Genomic DNA, 14,409 nt, shown 5'->3' with positions numbered 1-14,409 from the left:
GGGGGGGTGGGTTTATGTTGTTCAGTGAGGACTGGCCATTCACAGCAGCCGCCCACTCACCCCTGGCACACCCAGAAATACCTTCACACACCTCCATCAGACTGTTGCCCGCTCTCTCCACTGTGAAAGGGGAAGTGTTTGTTGAGGGTGTTTGCTCTGTCCTTGTTGGACTCAGTGTTCTGTGAATGTAGAAGACAGCAGCAGTTGAAATAAAGTTCACTCCTTGTTTCTTGTTGTACGGCTTTTTTTAATGATTTCCAATGTACGATGAGAACAGTAATAAACAAATGACATTCCTCAGGCTGATGGTTTGCTCATTGATGGGGGCTGTCACTCCGCAGTAAGATGTACATTTTACTGCCCATTCCCAGAAACACCCTGGAGAAGGTGGTGGGCAGCTGCCTCTGAAACCACCAGCTTCTGTGTGGGCAAGGCTCTGTGACAACTAGAATATAACTGCGTGGTTATCCTAACATCTCACAGGGCAGTGAAGAATATACCACATTGCTGACGGTCAGGAGTCATGTGTAGGAAGGACATATGTGGACATATTGTTCTTTTTTAAATATATGATAAACCATAGTTTGCATAGCCACCATTACCGAGACCAGCTTTTTATTCCTAATTTAGTTATCTACATTTAAATTTCTCTGGTTTCCTTGAGGGGGATTACAACTCTCGCCCTGTGGATTACGGACCCAGAAACATTCCCATTAAGGATCAATTACACAAGCTGGTGTCAAGCCTGTGAGTACCAGCCCTCATATATTTGACAAGCTGCAGGTCCCAGGCTTTAACCATTGAGGGTGCTTTAGCCAAGACAGATCAACACGCTCATCAGCCAACACCCTCCCAAAATGTCACTCCCCAACTAGCCCCCCACCAATCCTGTAATGTCACTGTCCCTTCTTTGTCTTTCAACATGGAAGAAGTTCATGCAGTCATTAACCATTTGCATCGAAATGGCTTCCACCTTCACAAAGTCACCTCTTTCTCAATATATCCAGTCAAGCCTCCTCAGAATCTTCTCTGTTTGAATAAGATCACCCATCATTCTTCTAAACTCTAATGAACAAAAACCCAACCTGTGTTAAAAAGTGAATCCCTTCGGCAGAGCCCAGTGAAACTTTGTTGAACTGTTTGTTGCCAGTACCTTCCTTTTTAAACGGAGAAGTTCTATTCCAACTGCAACCAGATCGTCCCTTCCAACGTTGTCCTCAACCCATCAGCCCCATGTGATGTCACTGGCCCAACCCCCCACCATGACATCACTGTCCCAACCAATGACATTGCTACTTAACCGCATGACATCACTGCCTCACCTCCTTATGATGTAACTGCCTCAACCCCCAATGACATCATTGTGTCAGCCTCAATGCCATCACCACCCCATTCCCCATGACATCACGGCCTCACCTCCTTATGATGTAACTGCCTCAGCCCCCAATGACATCATTGTGTCAGCCTCAATGACATCATCACCCTATTTCCCCATGACATCACTGTCCCTCCCCATGACATCAGGGCCCCTTTCCCTACAAGTGTCTGATTGACTCCCTCTCTGTCAGATTTCTCAAAATAATGCAGTCAAACTCCAGTAACATGCTGCAGCCTGGGTTGAGCTGAGACCTCCATGTGAAGGTGATACCTAGCTTGCAATTTACTTCCGGAATGATTGATTGTTTCACAATCAAACTGCTATCGAGCATGTGAGGAGGAGACACTCCCAAACCATTGGCTGCCTAAGGGCCTCGAGGAAGCAGGCGTGATGTGAGTGAGTCGGTCATGTCCCTGTGTACAGTCAGTGCCTCAGACTGCACTCCCCTGATCCACACGGACTCATGTAAACACCGCACAAAACTCTACAGGCGACAGTTTACAGACAGGAATATACAAGACGACAAGAACACACAGCGTTGTTGCCAGGGGCGCAGTCCCCCATTCCCACCCCACTGCCTCCCCACCAGCTGTGCCACCAATGGGTCCAGGTAAGAGGCAGCAGCCTGGCATTGCACCAGAGGAAGCTAAACAAATACACAAGGCATTCGAGTAACGTAAGCTTCACACTGAGCTGCTATCAAAGCTCTGACCCACTCCGTGACCTCCAAACATGTGTCCTTTATGTCCCATTGGCATGTTGTCACTCTCTTTCTCTCTCTTTCTCTCCCTCTCTCTCTGTGCATCCCTCCCTCCCTCTTTTGTGCTCTCTCTCCCTCTCTCCTCTTTTACTTGTTGCCATCGCAACCATTCACCTTGTCGTTGGAACAAGTTAGAGCCTCACTTGACAGAGGGTCAGGAGACTTTGGCGAGAGTTGAGCAGGGAGTCTGTTGCACGGAGACAGTGTGGAGCTGACCCTCAGTGTTCTCCTCCTCCTCTGCATCCTGTTCCCCCGGGCACCCAGGAGGCTGGAAATCCAGGGCATGTCCGTTCTGCTGGGGATCTTTCTCCATCACGTCATGGGAGCAGGTGTTCACCAGATCAAAAACACCACCATTGAGCTGAGCGCTCCCGCCCCCTCCATGGGTGGAGCTCCTCATGCACGGCGTTTGCAGCACCTGCTCCGGCTTCCTCAGGATGTGCTTCCTCAGAATCTTGCGGAAGGTCTGACGGAACTCTCGGATGCGGTACGCGTAAATGAGGGGGTTGACCACAGAGTTGGCGTGGGACAGGATGATGGCAAAGTACATGATCCAGGCTGGGGGACGACAGTTCTCACAGAAGAGGTTGACGCAGTTAATGATGTGCAGTGGCAGCCAGCAGACAGCGAAGAGACCCACAATGATGGCCAAAGACTTGGCAGCGTGCACCTCCTTCTGAAGGGTGGACCTGCTCTTCTCAATGGCTGTGACCTTAAACTCCATCTGCTTGAGTTGATGGCGAGCTGCCATGAAGATCCTCAAGTAAATGCCAAACATGATGAGCAAGGGCATCAAGACGCAGGCGAAGAAGTTATAATACACCATGTAATCCATGGTGACCACCTCCTCGAACAAGCAGGACACCATGCCATCCCTGCAGCCTTCAGTCCTGTTCAGCTTCATGGTGAGCTCACAGTTGGACTGATTCCAGCCCAGCATCGGGGTCAAGCCGATCATGAAGGACAGGATCCAGCAGACACAGATGATGCCCCTGGCCCGCTGGCCAGTCACCAGGCTGTTGTACCTGCAACGACAAGTGATTGGGCAGCTCAGCATCGGGCAAGCTTTGAAACCAGTGCAACTGAGTAATAAGATCAACCGCGGTTTCTTAACAACTGGAAATCGAACATTTTGTACCTCGCTGTTATGAGCTCTCCTTCTTGATGGATTGATACTCTCTGAAAGGTGCTGCTCCATTGTTGGGTGGTGTTAATAGTCACCAGGATGTGCCCTTGTACCCAGTGCCCCTTCCCCTGGATGTTTCCTAGCCTTGAGGGATGGGCTGGGAGGTGGGGGAAGGTGAGGCGAAGGCAGGGTCCAGATAGTGGTAAAGGAAGGCAACGTGTTTGACAAGAATGGGGGAGGGGTTGTGAGGGGTGCTGTTCTCTTGCTGCTCCATGCCATTGGCAGCAAAGGGCAAGTGACAGGATGGCTGTCCCACCCACAGGACAATGAAACCAGTTCAATGGCCAATCTTGCCCTAACAGATTTAGGCAAGTCCTTCGGCTTCCTGGGTTCAGGAACAGATGACCCTTCCAACTGGCACTCTCATGGAGGGCACCCTCCAATGCCTTCCATGCTAGGGCGTGCCTGACTGATCTTGGCCTGGGCTTCACTGACCTGGTTGAGAGGACAAGCACCTTCTCAGCCAGGCACAGTCCCAATGGTGACCACTGTTCTTGGTGGCACCAGTAAGACGGCTGTGCTGCCTACCCTCCAGTTGTTCAGCAGCTCTTGGAGGTGGGATCCCACAGGTCAATGAGACAGGAATCCAGGCGACAGCTCATTGGTCACGTTTGCACAGCAGCACATTGGACCATTAACCCCAGTAATAGGATCAGGAGTTACTTTCACAAACTTCTTCTGGGACTTGGATATTGGAACGCATTAAAATTCCCCAAAGATACCAAACACAGAGGTAGGGGAAAACAGTGAGGATTATAAGGATTAACTGCAACAGGACATAGAGAGGCTAACAAAATAGGCAAACATGTGGCAGAAGGATTAAGCCAAAAGAGTGAATTGGTGCAGCTTGGCAGAACTGACAGGGAGATCCAATATAGACTTAACAACATGGTTCTAAAGATGGCATAGGGTCAAAGAGATCTGGAGTTCCATGTGCACAGATCTTTACAGGGAGCAGGACATGGGGGAAAGTGGTGAGCAAAACATTTGGGATCTTGAGCTTCATAAATAGAGACACTGAATATAAAAGCAGAGACATTATGCTGAGCCTCCATGACCACACCTAGGGTATTTTTTTTAATCAAATAAAAACTGAAACAAGTTCTGATGAAGGGTCACCAGACCCGAAACGTTAACTCTGATTTATTCTCTTCACAGATGCTGCCAGGCCCACTGAGCTTTTCCAGCAACTTCTGTTTTTGTATTTTTTTTATTATTCATTCATGGGATGAGGACATCGCTGGCTTGGCCAACATTTATTGCCAATCCCTAATTTCCCAGACGGCAGTTTATGAGTCAACTGCATTGTTGTGGGTCTGGAGTCAGATGTAGGCCAGACATTAGAATCATAGAATCCCTACAGTGTGGAAGCGGGCCATTTGGCTCAAGTCCACACCAAACCTCTGAAGAGCAAACCCCCCCAGACCCACCTCATCTGTGTAACCCTGCATTTCCCATGACTAATCCAACTAGCCTGCACATCCCTGCACTATGGGAGGAAACCGGAGCACCCGGAGGAAACCCACGCAGGCATGGGGACAATGTGCAAACTCCACACCGACAGTCATCCAAGGGTAGAGTTGAACCTGGGTCTCTGGTGCTGTGGGACAGCAGTGCTAACCACTGAGCCACCAGGCCGCCACTTTAGTGAGCTACCAATTAATTCATGGTCATCATTACGCTCTTAATTCCAGATTTTTTAATTGAATTTCGTTTCCACGATCTGCTGTGGCAGGATTCAAACCCACGTCCCCAGGACAATACCTGAATCTCTGGATTAACAAAATAAAAACCAAAAGAACTGCGGAAGTTCTGAGGAAGAGTCACCGGACCCGAAACGTTAACTCTGTTTTTTCCTTCACAGATGCTGCCAGACCTGCTGAGCTTTTCCAGCAACTTTGTCTTTGTCTCTAGATTAACAGTCTAGCGAAAATACCACTAGGCCATCGCCTCCCCTAATTATATTAGAATAAGTATTATATCCATTATCAACATCCTGAGGGTTACCATTGACCAGGAACTCAACTGGACTAGTCATACAAATACAGTGGCTACACAGCAGGTCAGAGGCGAGGAATACTGCAGCAGCATTTATTGCAAAAGGACTGGATTATAAGAGTAAAAAGTGTTGTTACAATTATATAAGGCACTGGTGAGTCCACGCCTGGAGTACTGTGTCCAGTTTTGGTCTCCTTATTTGAGGAAGGATGTGGTGGCACTGGATGTAGTTCAGGGAAGGTTCTTCAAGTTGATTCCAGGGATGAAAGTGCTGTTGTATGATCAGAGGTTGAATAGCTTGGGCTTGTACTCACTGGAGTTGAGAAGAATGAAAGGGGATCTGATTGAGGGATATAAAATACTAAAGGGAATTGATAAGGTGGATGTTGAACAGTCTCATAGATATACAGTGAGAGGAGTGAGGTTCAAACCAAGATGAGGAGAAAGTACTTCTCTCGGAGAATTGTGAATCTGTGCAACTCACTGCCCCAGGGTGCGGTGGAGGCAGAATCAATCAACAGATTCAAGAAAGAAATAGCAAAAGGGAGCAGGAGAATGGAGTTGAGATCAGCCATGATCATGTTAAATGACAGAGCGGGCTCTAAGGGCTGAATTGCCTGCTCCTGCTCCTAATTCCTGTGTTCCTATGATTAACTCACCTCCTGATTCCTCAGAGCCTGTCCACCAGCTACAAGGCACAAGTCAGGAGTGTGATGGAATACTCCCCACTTGCCTGGATGTGTGCAGCCCCAACAACACTCAAGAAGCTTGGCACCATCCAGAACAAAGCAGCCCGCTTGACTGGCACTACATCCGCAAGCATACACTCCCTCCACCACTGATGCTCACTAGCAGCAGTGTATACAATCTACAAGATGCACTGCAGAAATTCATCAAATATCGTGAGACAGCACCTTCCAAACCCACGACCACTTCCATCTAGAAGGACAAGGGCTGCAGACATATGGAAACACCACCATGTGAAAGATCCCCTTCAAGCCACTCACTATCCTAACTTGGAAATATATTTGCGTTCCTTCATTGTTGCTGAGTCAAAATACTGGAACTCCCTTCATAAGGATTTTGTGGGTCAACCCATAGCAGGAGGACTGCAGCAGTTCATGAAGGCAGCTCACCACCACCTTCTCAAGGGCAACAAGGGACAGGATATAAATGCTGGCCAGTCAGTGACACCCATGTCCTCTGAAATGTTGTTCTGGTCACCACACTTTAGGGAGAATGTGGGGGTCCTTGAGATTCACCAGGATTGTTCTAGGGATGAGGGATCTTAGCTACAAGGTAATATTGGAGAAGCTGAGGTTGTTCTCCTTGGAGCAAGGAGGTTGTGGAGGGATTTGATTGAGGTGGACAAGGTGGTGACAGGTTTAGAAAAGACAGAAAGAAAAGCTGTTCCCTTTGGCTGGTGATTCAAGGACTGGATGTGGTACAGGTTTCAGATATACCATGGGAAGTGAAGAACAACCAAATCATTAGGCAACAAGGAGAGAAAAGGTCCATTTGTTTATTGGGATTGGCAAAGGGAGGACATGTCTCCCAGGACACTGGGAACATCAGTCATTCCAGATACTGTGAGAATCAATCATTCCACAAACTGGGAGGGTCAGTAAATCCAGACACTGGGAGGATCAGTAAATCTGGGCGTGAAGTGTGGGAGAGTGGACTGTAGTGTGGTGGGGTGGGCTGAAGGGTGGTGGAGTGGGCTGTAGCGTGGGAAGTAGGCTGTGGGGGGGGTGGGAGTAGGCTGTAGCGTGGGTAGGAGGCTGTAGTGTGGGGAGTGGGCTGTAGCACTGGCAGGGGTCTGTGGGTGGAGAGTGGACTATAGTGTGGGGAGTGGGCTGTAGTGTGGGGAATAGCCTGTAGTGTGGGGAGTAGGCTGTAGTGTGGGGAGTAGGCTGTAGTGTGGGTAGGGGGCTGTGGTTGGGGAGTGGGCTATAGCTTGGGGAGTGGGCTGTAGTGTGGGTAGGGGGCTGTGGGTGGTTTGTGGGCTGTAGTGTGGGGAGTGGGCTATAGTGTGGGAACACAGATAGCTCCTCTGTTGTTGCTCTGGCAGATTGATCTGAGGGGGTTATCCAGTGAGCTGTGACAGACTGTCCTTGACTGTCATTATGTTCTTGTGTTGGCAATCATTAGATTGATGAGTTTGACCTGTGACCTCCACTTGTCCCTCTCACACACCGAGAGCTAATTCCATTCCATTGGAGATGGCTGCAGGTACCCGAACAAGCAGAGCATTGGTTCATTGAGGACGATCCTCACATTTCTCTATAACAGCCTGCACCGAATCAAACTGGCTCATTGCTTTAAACCATAATCAGAAAATCACTTCCTCTTACCATTAGTGTTTTAAACCTCACTGTTAACTGCCACAAGCTGACTGGTTATTTTCAGCTGGAATAGATGTTGCTAAAGCTGTTGTTACGTTCTAATTATGAGTAATTTTTAAATCACCTTCAAGAGAATCCATGAACACTGAAGACATCATGAACAGTGTGAATAGCGAACAAGCAGTCAAAAACGATTTCACATCTTTGGGCGAGCATATCTGAAAAACACTGTTGGTTCCTCTAGATTTATACAATTCCACAAGGAGAAATTTGATTCATTTCCGATCACAAATAAGATTGGTTCATCTGAACAGCCCAATGTGTTTACCAGGCTGATTGTGTTCACACCAATAACCCCCAAAATCAAATTCTTCACACTAACAATGAGCAATTTCTCAAGTGTCACACACTGTTTCTCATTACCTGCATTGCTCCCCTGTATTATTGCACTGTCCTTTCTTCCTAAGTTTGTCTAGCTCACTTCACATAGGAACATGGGTTAGCCATTCAGCCCAGCGAGCCTGCTCTGCTCTACAACACAACATTGGCTGATTGAACACTGCAAGTGTTTTACTCATCCTATAACCCTATACATCACTGATAATCGGAAATCTATCAATCTCTACCTTATATATACTCAAAGACTGAGTCTCAGTCTGTGGTAGAGAAGTCCAAATGTTCACAATCCTCTGAATAAAATAATTTCTCTGCATCTTAGACCCAAGTGGCATCGCCCTTTTTTTTTTTTTTAGAAGATTTATGCCTGCTGGCTCTTGATTTGACCAACTGGAGGAACATCTTAATTGCATTTACCCTGTCTATCCCTTTAAGCATTTTGTAGGTTTCTGTGAGATCACCTCTCATTCTTTAAAACTCTAGAGAATACACCTTCAGTTTGTCCCTCCATAGGACAGCTTAGCCATCCCGGGAGCAAGTCTGCTAAACGTTTGTTGCACTCCCTTTATGGTAATAATATCTTTTCTGAGATAAAGAGACCAGAACCGCACACTGCACAGTCTGACCAAGCGTCGATACATTTAGACTTCACTACTTGTGACCTCAAATATTTTTGCCATAAATGCTAATATTCTGCTAGCCTTCCTAATAGCTTGCCACGTCTGCGTGTTAGCCTTCAAGGATTTATTGACAGGAACTCCAATGTCCCTTTGTACAACTATCTAGTATTATTTGTACCATTTTACAATGACTCTGTACATCTGTTCTTCCTATCAAAGTGGATAACCTAACATTGGTCCATTATGTATTCCATCTGTCATGTTCTTGGCCTTTCATTAACCCTGTCCAAATTCTCCTGAAACTGCTTTACATCTTCCTTGCATCACAAATTCTCACTTAACTTTGTTTCATCTACCAATTTGGAAATATTAGATCTGGTCCCCAACTCCAAACCATTGATATCTTTAGAAAGTGAATAGCCAGGGCGCAAGTACTGATCCTTGCGGTGCACCACCAGTCATAGCCTGCCAACATGAGAATGATCCATTTACAGGCGATTCCTGATTTATGAAGGCCTGAATTCTCATTCTTATAGACGAAATTCCATATTAAGATTATTTTTAAAGATCCGACACGTGAATATTTGCTTGTATTTACAAATGGCTATTTTATATTGGACTGTACTGTGTTCCCACTTGATTTACAAATGTACTCAGGAATGGAACGCACTCATAACCTGGGGACTGTCTGTATTCCTACTGTTTTCTGTCAGTTAGCCAATCATTAATCCAGGCCAGTGCATTATCTTCTATCCTACGCTTTTTAACCTTTCTAACCATCCATCTGTTGGGGACTTTATCTGAAATCTTAGTATACTATGTCCATTGGCTCTCCTTCACCAATTTTGTCAGTAAGATCTTCAAAAACCTCCAACAAGTTCATCAAATACGATTTTCCATTTGCAAATCTACGCTGACCATGTCCAATCAGATCATTATCAACCAGGTATTCTACTTATCCTACCTTTTACTCTAGATTCTAGCATTTTCCCTACTACTGATGTAAGGCTGTTTCAGAGAGTCTAGGCCTGAAACATCAGCCTTCCTGCTCCTCTGATGCTGCTTGGCCTGCTGTGTTCATTTCAGCCCATTAATTTCTCCAGTACAGTTTTCTTACTGATGCTAATTTCTTTCAACCCCTCCTTCTCCCTCGTGACTTGGATCTCTATTTCTGGGAGATTTCTTGTATCTTCCTCAGTGTAAAAACAGACAACATAATCACTTAGCTTCTCACGCCATTTTTCTTATTTCCCATTATAAATTTTCCTGACTCTGCCTGTAGTGTACCCACGTTCATTTTAGCCAAATGTTACCTCTTACATGGCTTGAGAAGCTTTTACAGTCCATGTTTAATGATTCTTTTTTCCAAGACTGCATTTATATTCTCTTCTGCCTCTCCTTATCAGTTTCTTGGCCCTCCTTTGCTGTACTCTATGAAGCTACCAGTCCTCGGGTTTACTGCTATTTCTAGCAACCAGGCCTTTTTAAATAAAATCTTACACAATCTTGAGTGATCCCTCACCCTCATTGTTTCATTTAAAAGCCACCCTCTCCACAGCCCTGGTTATATCATTTATTAGGATTTGACAACAGTCCAGTTGAGGTGAAGGCTGCAACAGTGGATCAGCTCTGTCTTTCCCCAGTTCTGTGACAGAGCCCAATAAATCAAAACCCATTTTTTCTGCACCAATCTTTAAGACACGTATTTAACTCTCTCGTCTGATTTATTTTGGGCCAATTTTCTCATGGCTCAGATAATAACATTGAGATGATTACCTTTGTGGTTCTGATTTCTAATTTAGTGTCTGGCTGTTCATATTCCCTCAAAAAAGCCTCGTTGTTAGTTCTCCCTATGGTGTGGTCCACGTTAGTGGCAACAACTTTCCTCTCCTACTCCAAGTTCCTCTCCAGCCCCGAGGTGGCCTTAGCCTTGGCATCGGGCAGGCAGCACAGCCTTCTCAATTCACATTCTGGGGCTGCAGAGAATAATATCCCATAACTATGCTGTCCCCCACTATTGCTACATACCTTTATACTTCCTCCACTTGAATGGCTCACTGCGTCTTGGTGCTGTGGTCAGTTTGTTCATCTAGTGGAGAGAGCAGATGGCACCTTGATTTTATGCCTCAGCTAAAAGAGGGCATCTCAGACACTGCAACGCACAAGGCTGGCAGCCTGGGTTACAGTACATGCTTCAGAGAGAGCCATTACCCTGTGTAACAGACTCCAGCCTCTGTTATCCTGCTTATCCTGTGTATAACACAGACACATAGAAAATAGAGACAACAAGGTGTAGAGCTGGATGAACATAGCAGGCCAAGCAGCATCAGAGGAGCAGGAAAGCTGACGTTTTGGGCCTGGACCCTTCTTCAGAAGAAGGGTCTAGGCCTGAAACGTCAGCTTTCCTGCTCCGTTCATCCAGCTCTACACCTTGTTATCTTAGATTCTCCAGCATCTGCAGTTCCTACTCTCTCTGAAACACACAGAAAATAGGACCAGTCGGCCCTTCGGTCCTGATAGCCTGCTCCCCTATTCAATATGATCATGGTAATCATCTAATTCAGTCCCTTGTTCACACTTTCTGCCCAAACCCTTTGATCCCTTTAGACCCAAGAACTATATCTAACTCCCTCCTGAAAAGATTCAATGTTTTGGTCTCAACCACTTTCTGCAGCAGACAGTTCCACAGGCTCACCACTCTGTGGGCGAAGACATTGCTCCTTATTTAGTCCTAAATGGCCTACCCATATCCTTAGGTTGTTACCCCTGGCTCTGGACTCACTCGTCATCAGGAACATTCTTCCTCTTTTTACCCTGTCTAGTGCTTTTAGAATTTTATAGGTTTCCATGAGATCCTCCCTCATTCTTCTAAATTCTAGTGAATATATACACCTAACTGATCAATCTCTCTTCATACGTCAGTCCTATCATCCCAGGAATCAGCCTGGTAAACCTTTGTTGCACTCCCTGCATCACCAGAACATCCTTCCTCAGAAAAGGAGACCAGAACTGCACACAATACTCCAGGTGTGGTCTCACCAAGGTCCTATACAATTGCAGCAAGACATCCCTGCTCCTGTACTGTTCATTATTAATTTCCGTCTGTAATGTTCATTGGCACAGGGCTCCTGCATGTGATGGGAAGACAGTTCACAATGGGGGGTCTCATGGACAGGCTGTGGTCGAGACTCAGGCAGAGGACACCAAGATGACCCTAAAAAGGGAGAGCGGCTAATGCATCTCTGGAGCTCATTGTGTCTCTGAGGTCAATGCTGGGGAGCATGAAAGAGAGACTATCACCCAAGGCCTGAGAGAGTTGATTTCCTTTCTACCGGGGATCATAAGAGTCATAGAGCTGTACAGCATAGAGACAGACACTTTGGTCCAACTCGTCCACGCCAACCAGATTCCCTAAATTAATCTAGTCCCATTTACCAGCATTTCACATATCCCTCTAAACCCCTCCTGTTCATATACTTATCCAGATGCCTTTTCAATGTTGTAATCGTACCAGCCTCCACCATGTCCTCTGGGAGCTCGTTCCATACATGCACCACCCTCGGCGTGAAAAAATTGACCCTTAGGTCCCGTTTAAATCTTTCTTCTCACACTTAAACCAATGTCCTCTAGTTTTGGATTCCTTTACTCTGGGGAAAAGACCTTGGCTATTCACCCTATCTATGCCCCTCATGATTTTATAAACTTCTACAAATCCCTCAGCCTCTGACCCTCTATGGAAAATAGCCCCAGCCTATTCAGCCTCCACCTATATTTTAAGCCCTCCAAACCTGGCAACATACTTGTAAATATTTTCTGAACCCTTTCAAGTTTCACAACATCCTTCCTATAGCAGAGAGACCAGAATTTCATGCAGTGTTCCAAAAGTGGCCTAACCAATGTCCTGTACAGCCGCAACATGACCTCCCAACTCCTGTACTCGATGCACTGACCAATAAAAGTAAGCATACCAAATGCCTTCTTCACTATCCTGTCTACCTGTGATTCCATTTTCAAGGAACTATGAACCTGCACTCCAAGGTCTCTTTGTTCAGCAACATTCCCCAGGACCTTATTATTAAGTGTATAAGTCCTGCCCTGATTTGCAACAAAATGCAGCACCTCACATTTATCTAAATTAAACTCTATCTGCCACTCCTCAGCCCATTGGCCCATCTGATCAAGATCTTGTTGTTCTCTGAGGTAACCTTCTTCCCTGTCCACTACACCTCCAAGTTTGGTGTCATCTGCAAACTTACCAACCATACCTCCTCTGTTCACATCCAAATTATTCATATAAATGACAAAAAGCAGTGGACCCAGCACCGATCCTTGTGGCAGACTGCTGGTTACAGGCTTTCAGCCTGAAAAGCCAACACCTTCTGTTTCTCTGTATTCCATGTGATCCAACCTTGCTAACTAGTCTACCATGCAGAACCTTGTCAAATGCCTTACTGAAGTCCATATAGATTGCATCCACCACTTTGCCCTCATCAATCCCTTTGTTGCTTCTTCAAAAAACTAAATCAAGTTAGTGAGACACAATTTCCCACCCACAAAGCTATGTTGACTATCCCTAATCCATCCTCACCTTTCCAGATACATATAAATCCTGTCCCTCAGGATTCCCTTGTGACAATTTGCCCACCACTAATGTCAGACTCAACGGTCTATAGTTCCCTGGCTTTTCCCTACCAACTTTCTTAAACAGTGGCACCACGTTAGCCAACCTCTGGTCTTCAGGCACCTCACCTGTGGCTATTGATGATATAAATATCTCAGCAAGGGGACGAGCAATTAATTCCCCAGCTTCCCACCAAGTTCTAGGATACACCTGATCAGGTCATGGGGATTTATCCCCTTTATGAATTTTAAGACGTCCAGCACCCCTTCCTCCTCTGTAATATGGACATTTTTCAAGTTGTCGCTATTTATTTCCCCAAGTTCTCCAGCTTCAGGATTAGTTCTGGACCTGGCACCGGAAATGGGGCTGTGCTACATTCAATATTTCTTGCGTTGACGTCAGAAGTATCTCTCAGAGAACAGAAACAGCAGACAGCAACCGACTGCAAATTTCTGACTGTCACTTTGGAAAGGAAACAGATTTGTTGAAATAAACACTGTCTCCACGCAGAACAGCTGAAGCCTTTGTGTATTTATTCACCGCCATGAGGTACTCATTTAAGACCATCAGAAATAGGAACAGGAGTAGGCCATTTAGTCCATCGAGCCTGCTCTGCGATTCAATAGGGCATTGCACACATCCACTTTCCTGCCTTTTGATTTTCTGACTGATCAACAATGTATCTATCTCAGCCGTAAATATACACCAGGCATCTGCCCCACAGCTCCCTGTGGCAAGGAGTTCCAGAGACCCTCTAAGCGAAGAAATTCCTCCTCATCTCAGTCTTACATTGGAGCCCCTTTATGGAGGGAAGTGGTCAGAAAGGGAGCAAGGGAGGTCAGTGAGGGAGTGAGGTCAGTGGAGAGGGAGGGAGGCAAGTGAGGAAAGGAGGGTCAGTGAGGGATGAAGGGTGAGAGGGTGTTCAGGGAGGTACAAATGACCAATTTTCTTCGTGAACAAAAACAAAGTTGCTGGAAAAGCTCAGCAGGTCTGGCAGCATCTGTGGAGGAAAAAAAACAGAGTTAATGTTTCAGGTCCGGCGACCCTTCCTCAGAACAGGACCCGAAACGTTAACTCTGTTTATTCCTCCACAGATGCTGCCAGA

At 46.2% G+C, this 14,409-nt stretch overlaps 1 protein-coding gene across 1 annotated transcript in view; it reads right to left on the bottom strand.

Moving 5' to 3' along the window:
* Positions 1-226: 226 nt before the first annotated feature.
* The window catches only part of adora2aa (adenosine A2a receptor a), a 32,871-nt gene continuing 18,688 nt past the window's right edge, over positions 227-14,409 (bottom strand). Inside the window, exon 3 of the mRNA XM_048611635.1 lies at positions 227-3,163. Within this exon, the coding sequence (XP_048467592.1) occupies positions 2,293-3,163 (871 nt within the window). The 3' untranslated portion in view covers positions 227-2,292. The remainder of the gene's footprint in view (positions 3,164-14,409) is intronic.

Source organism: Rhincodon typus, chromosome 24, assembly GCF_021869965.1.
Source record: "Rhincodon typus isolate 14 chromosome 24, sRhiTyp1.1, whole genome shotgun sequence".
NCBI classification, from domain to species: Eukaryota; Metazoa; Chordata; class Chondrichthyes; order Orectolobiformes; family Rhincodontidae; genus Rhincodon; species Rhincodon typus.
This window is presented reverse-complemented; position numbering and strand designations above follow the sequence as displayed.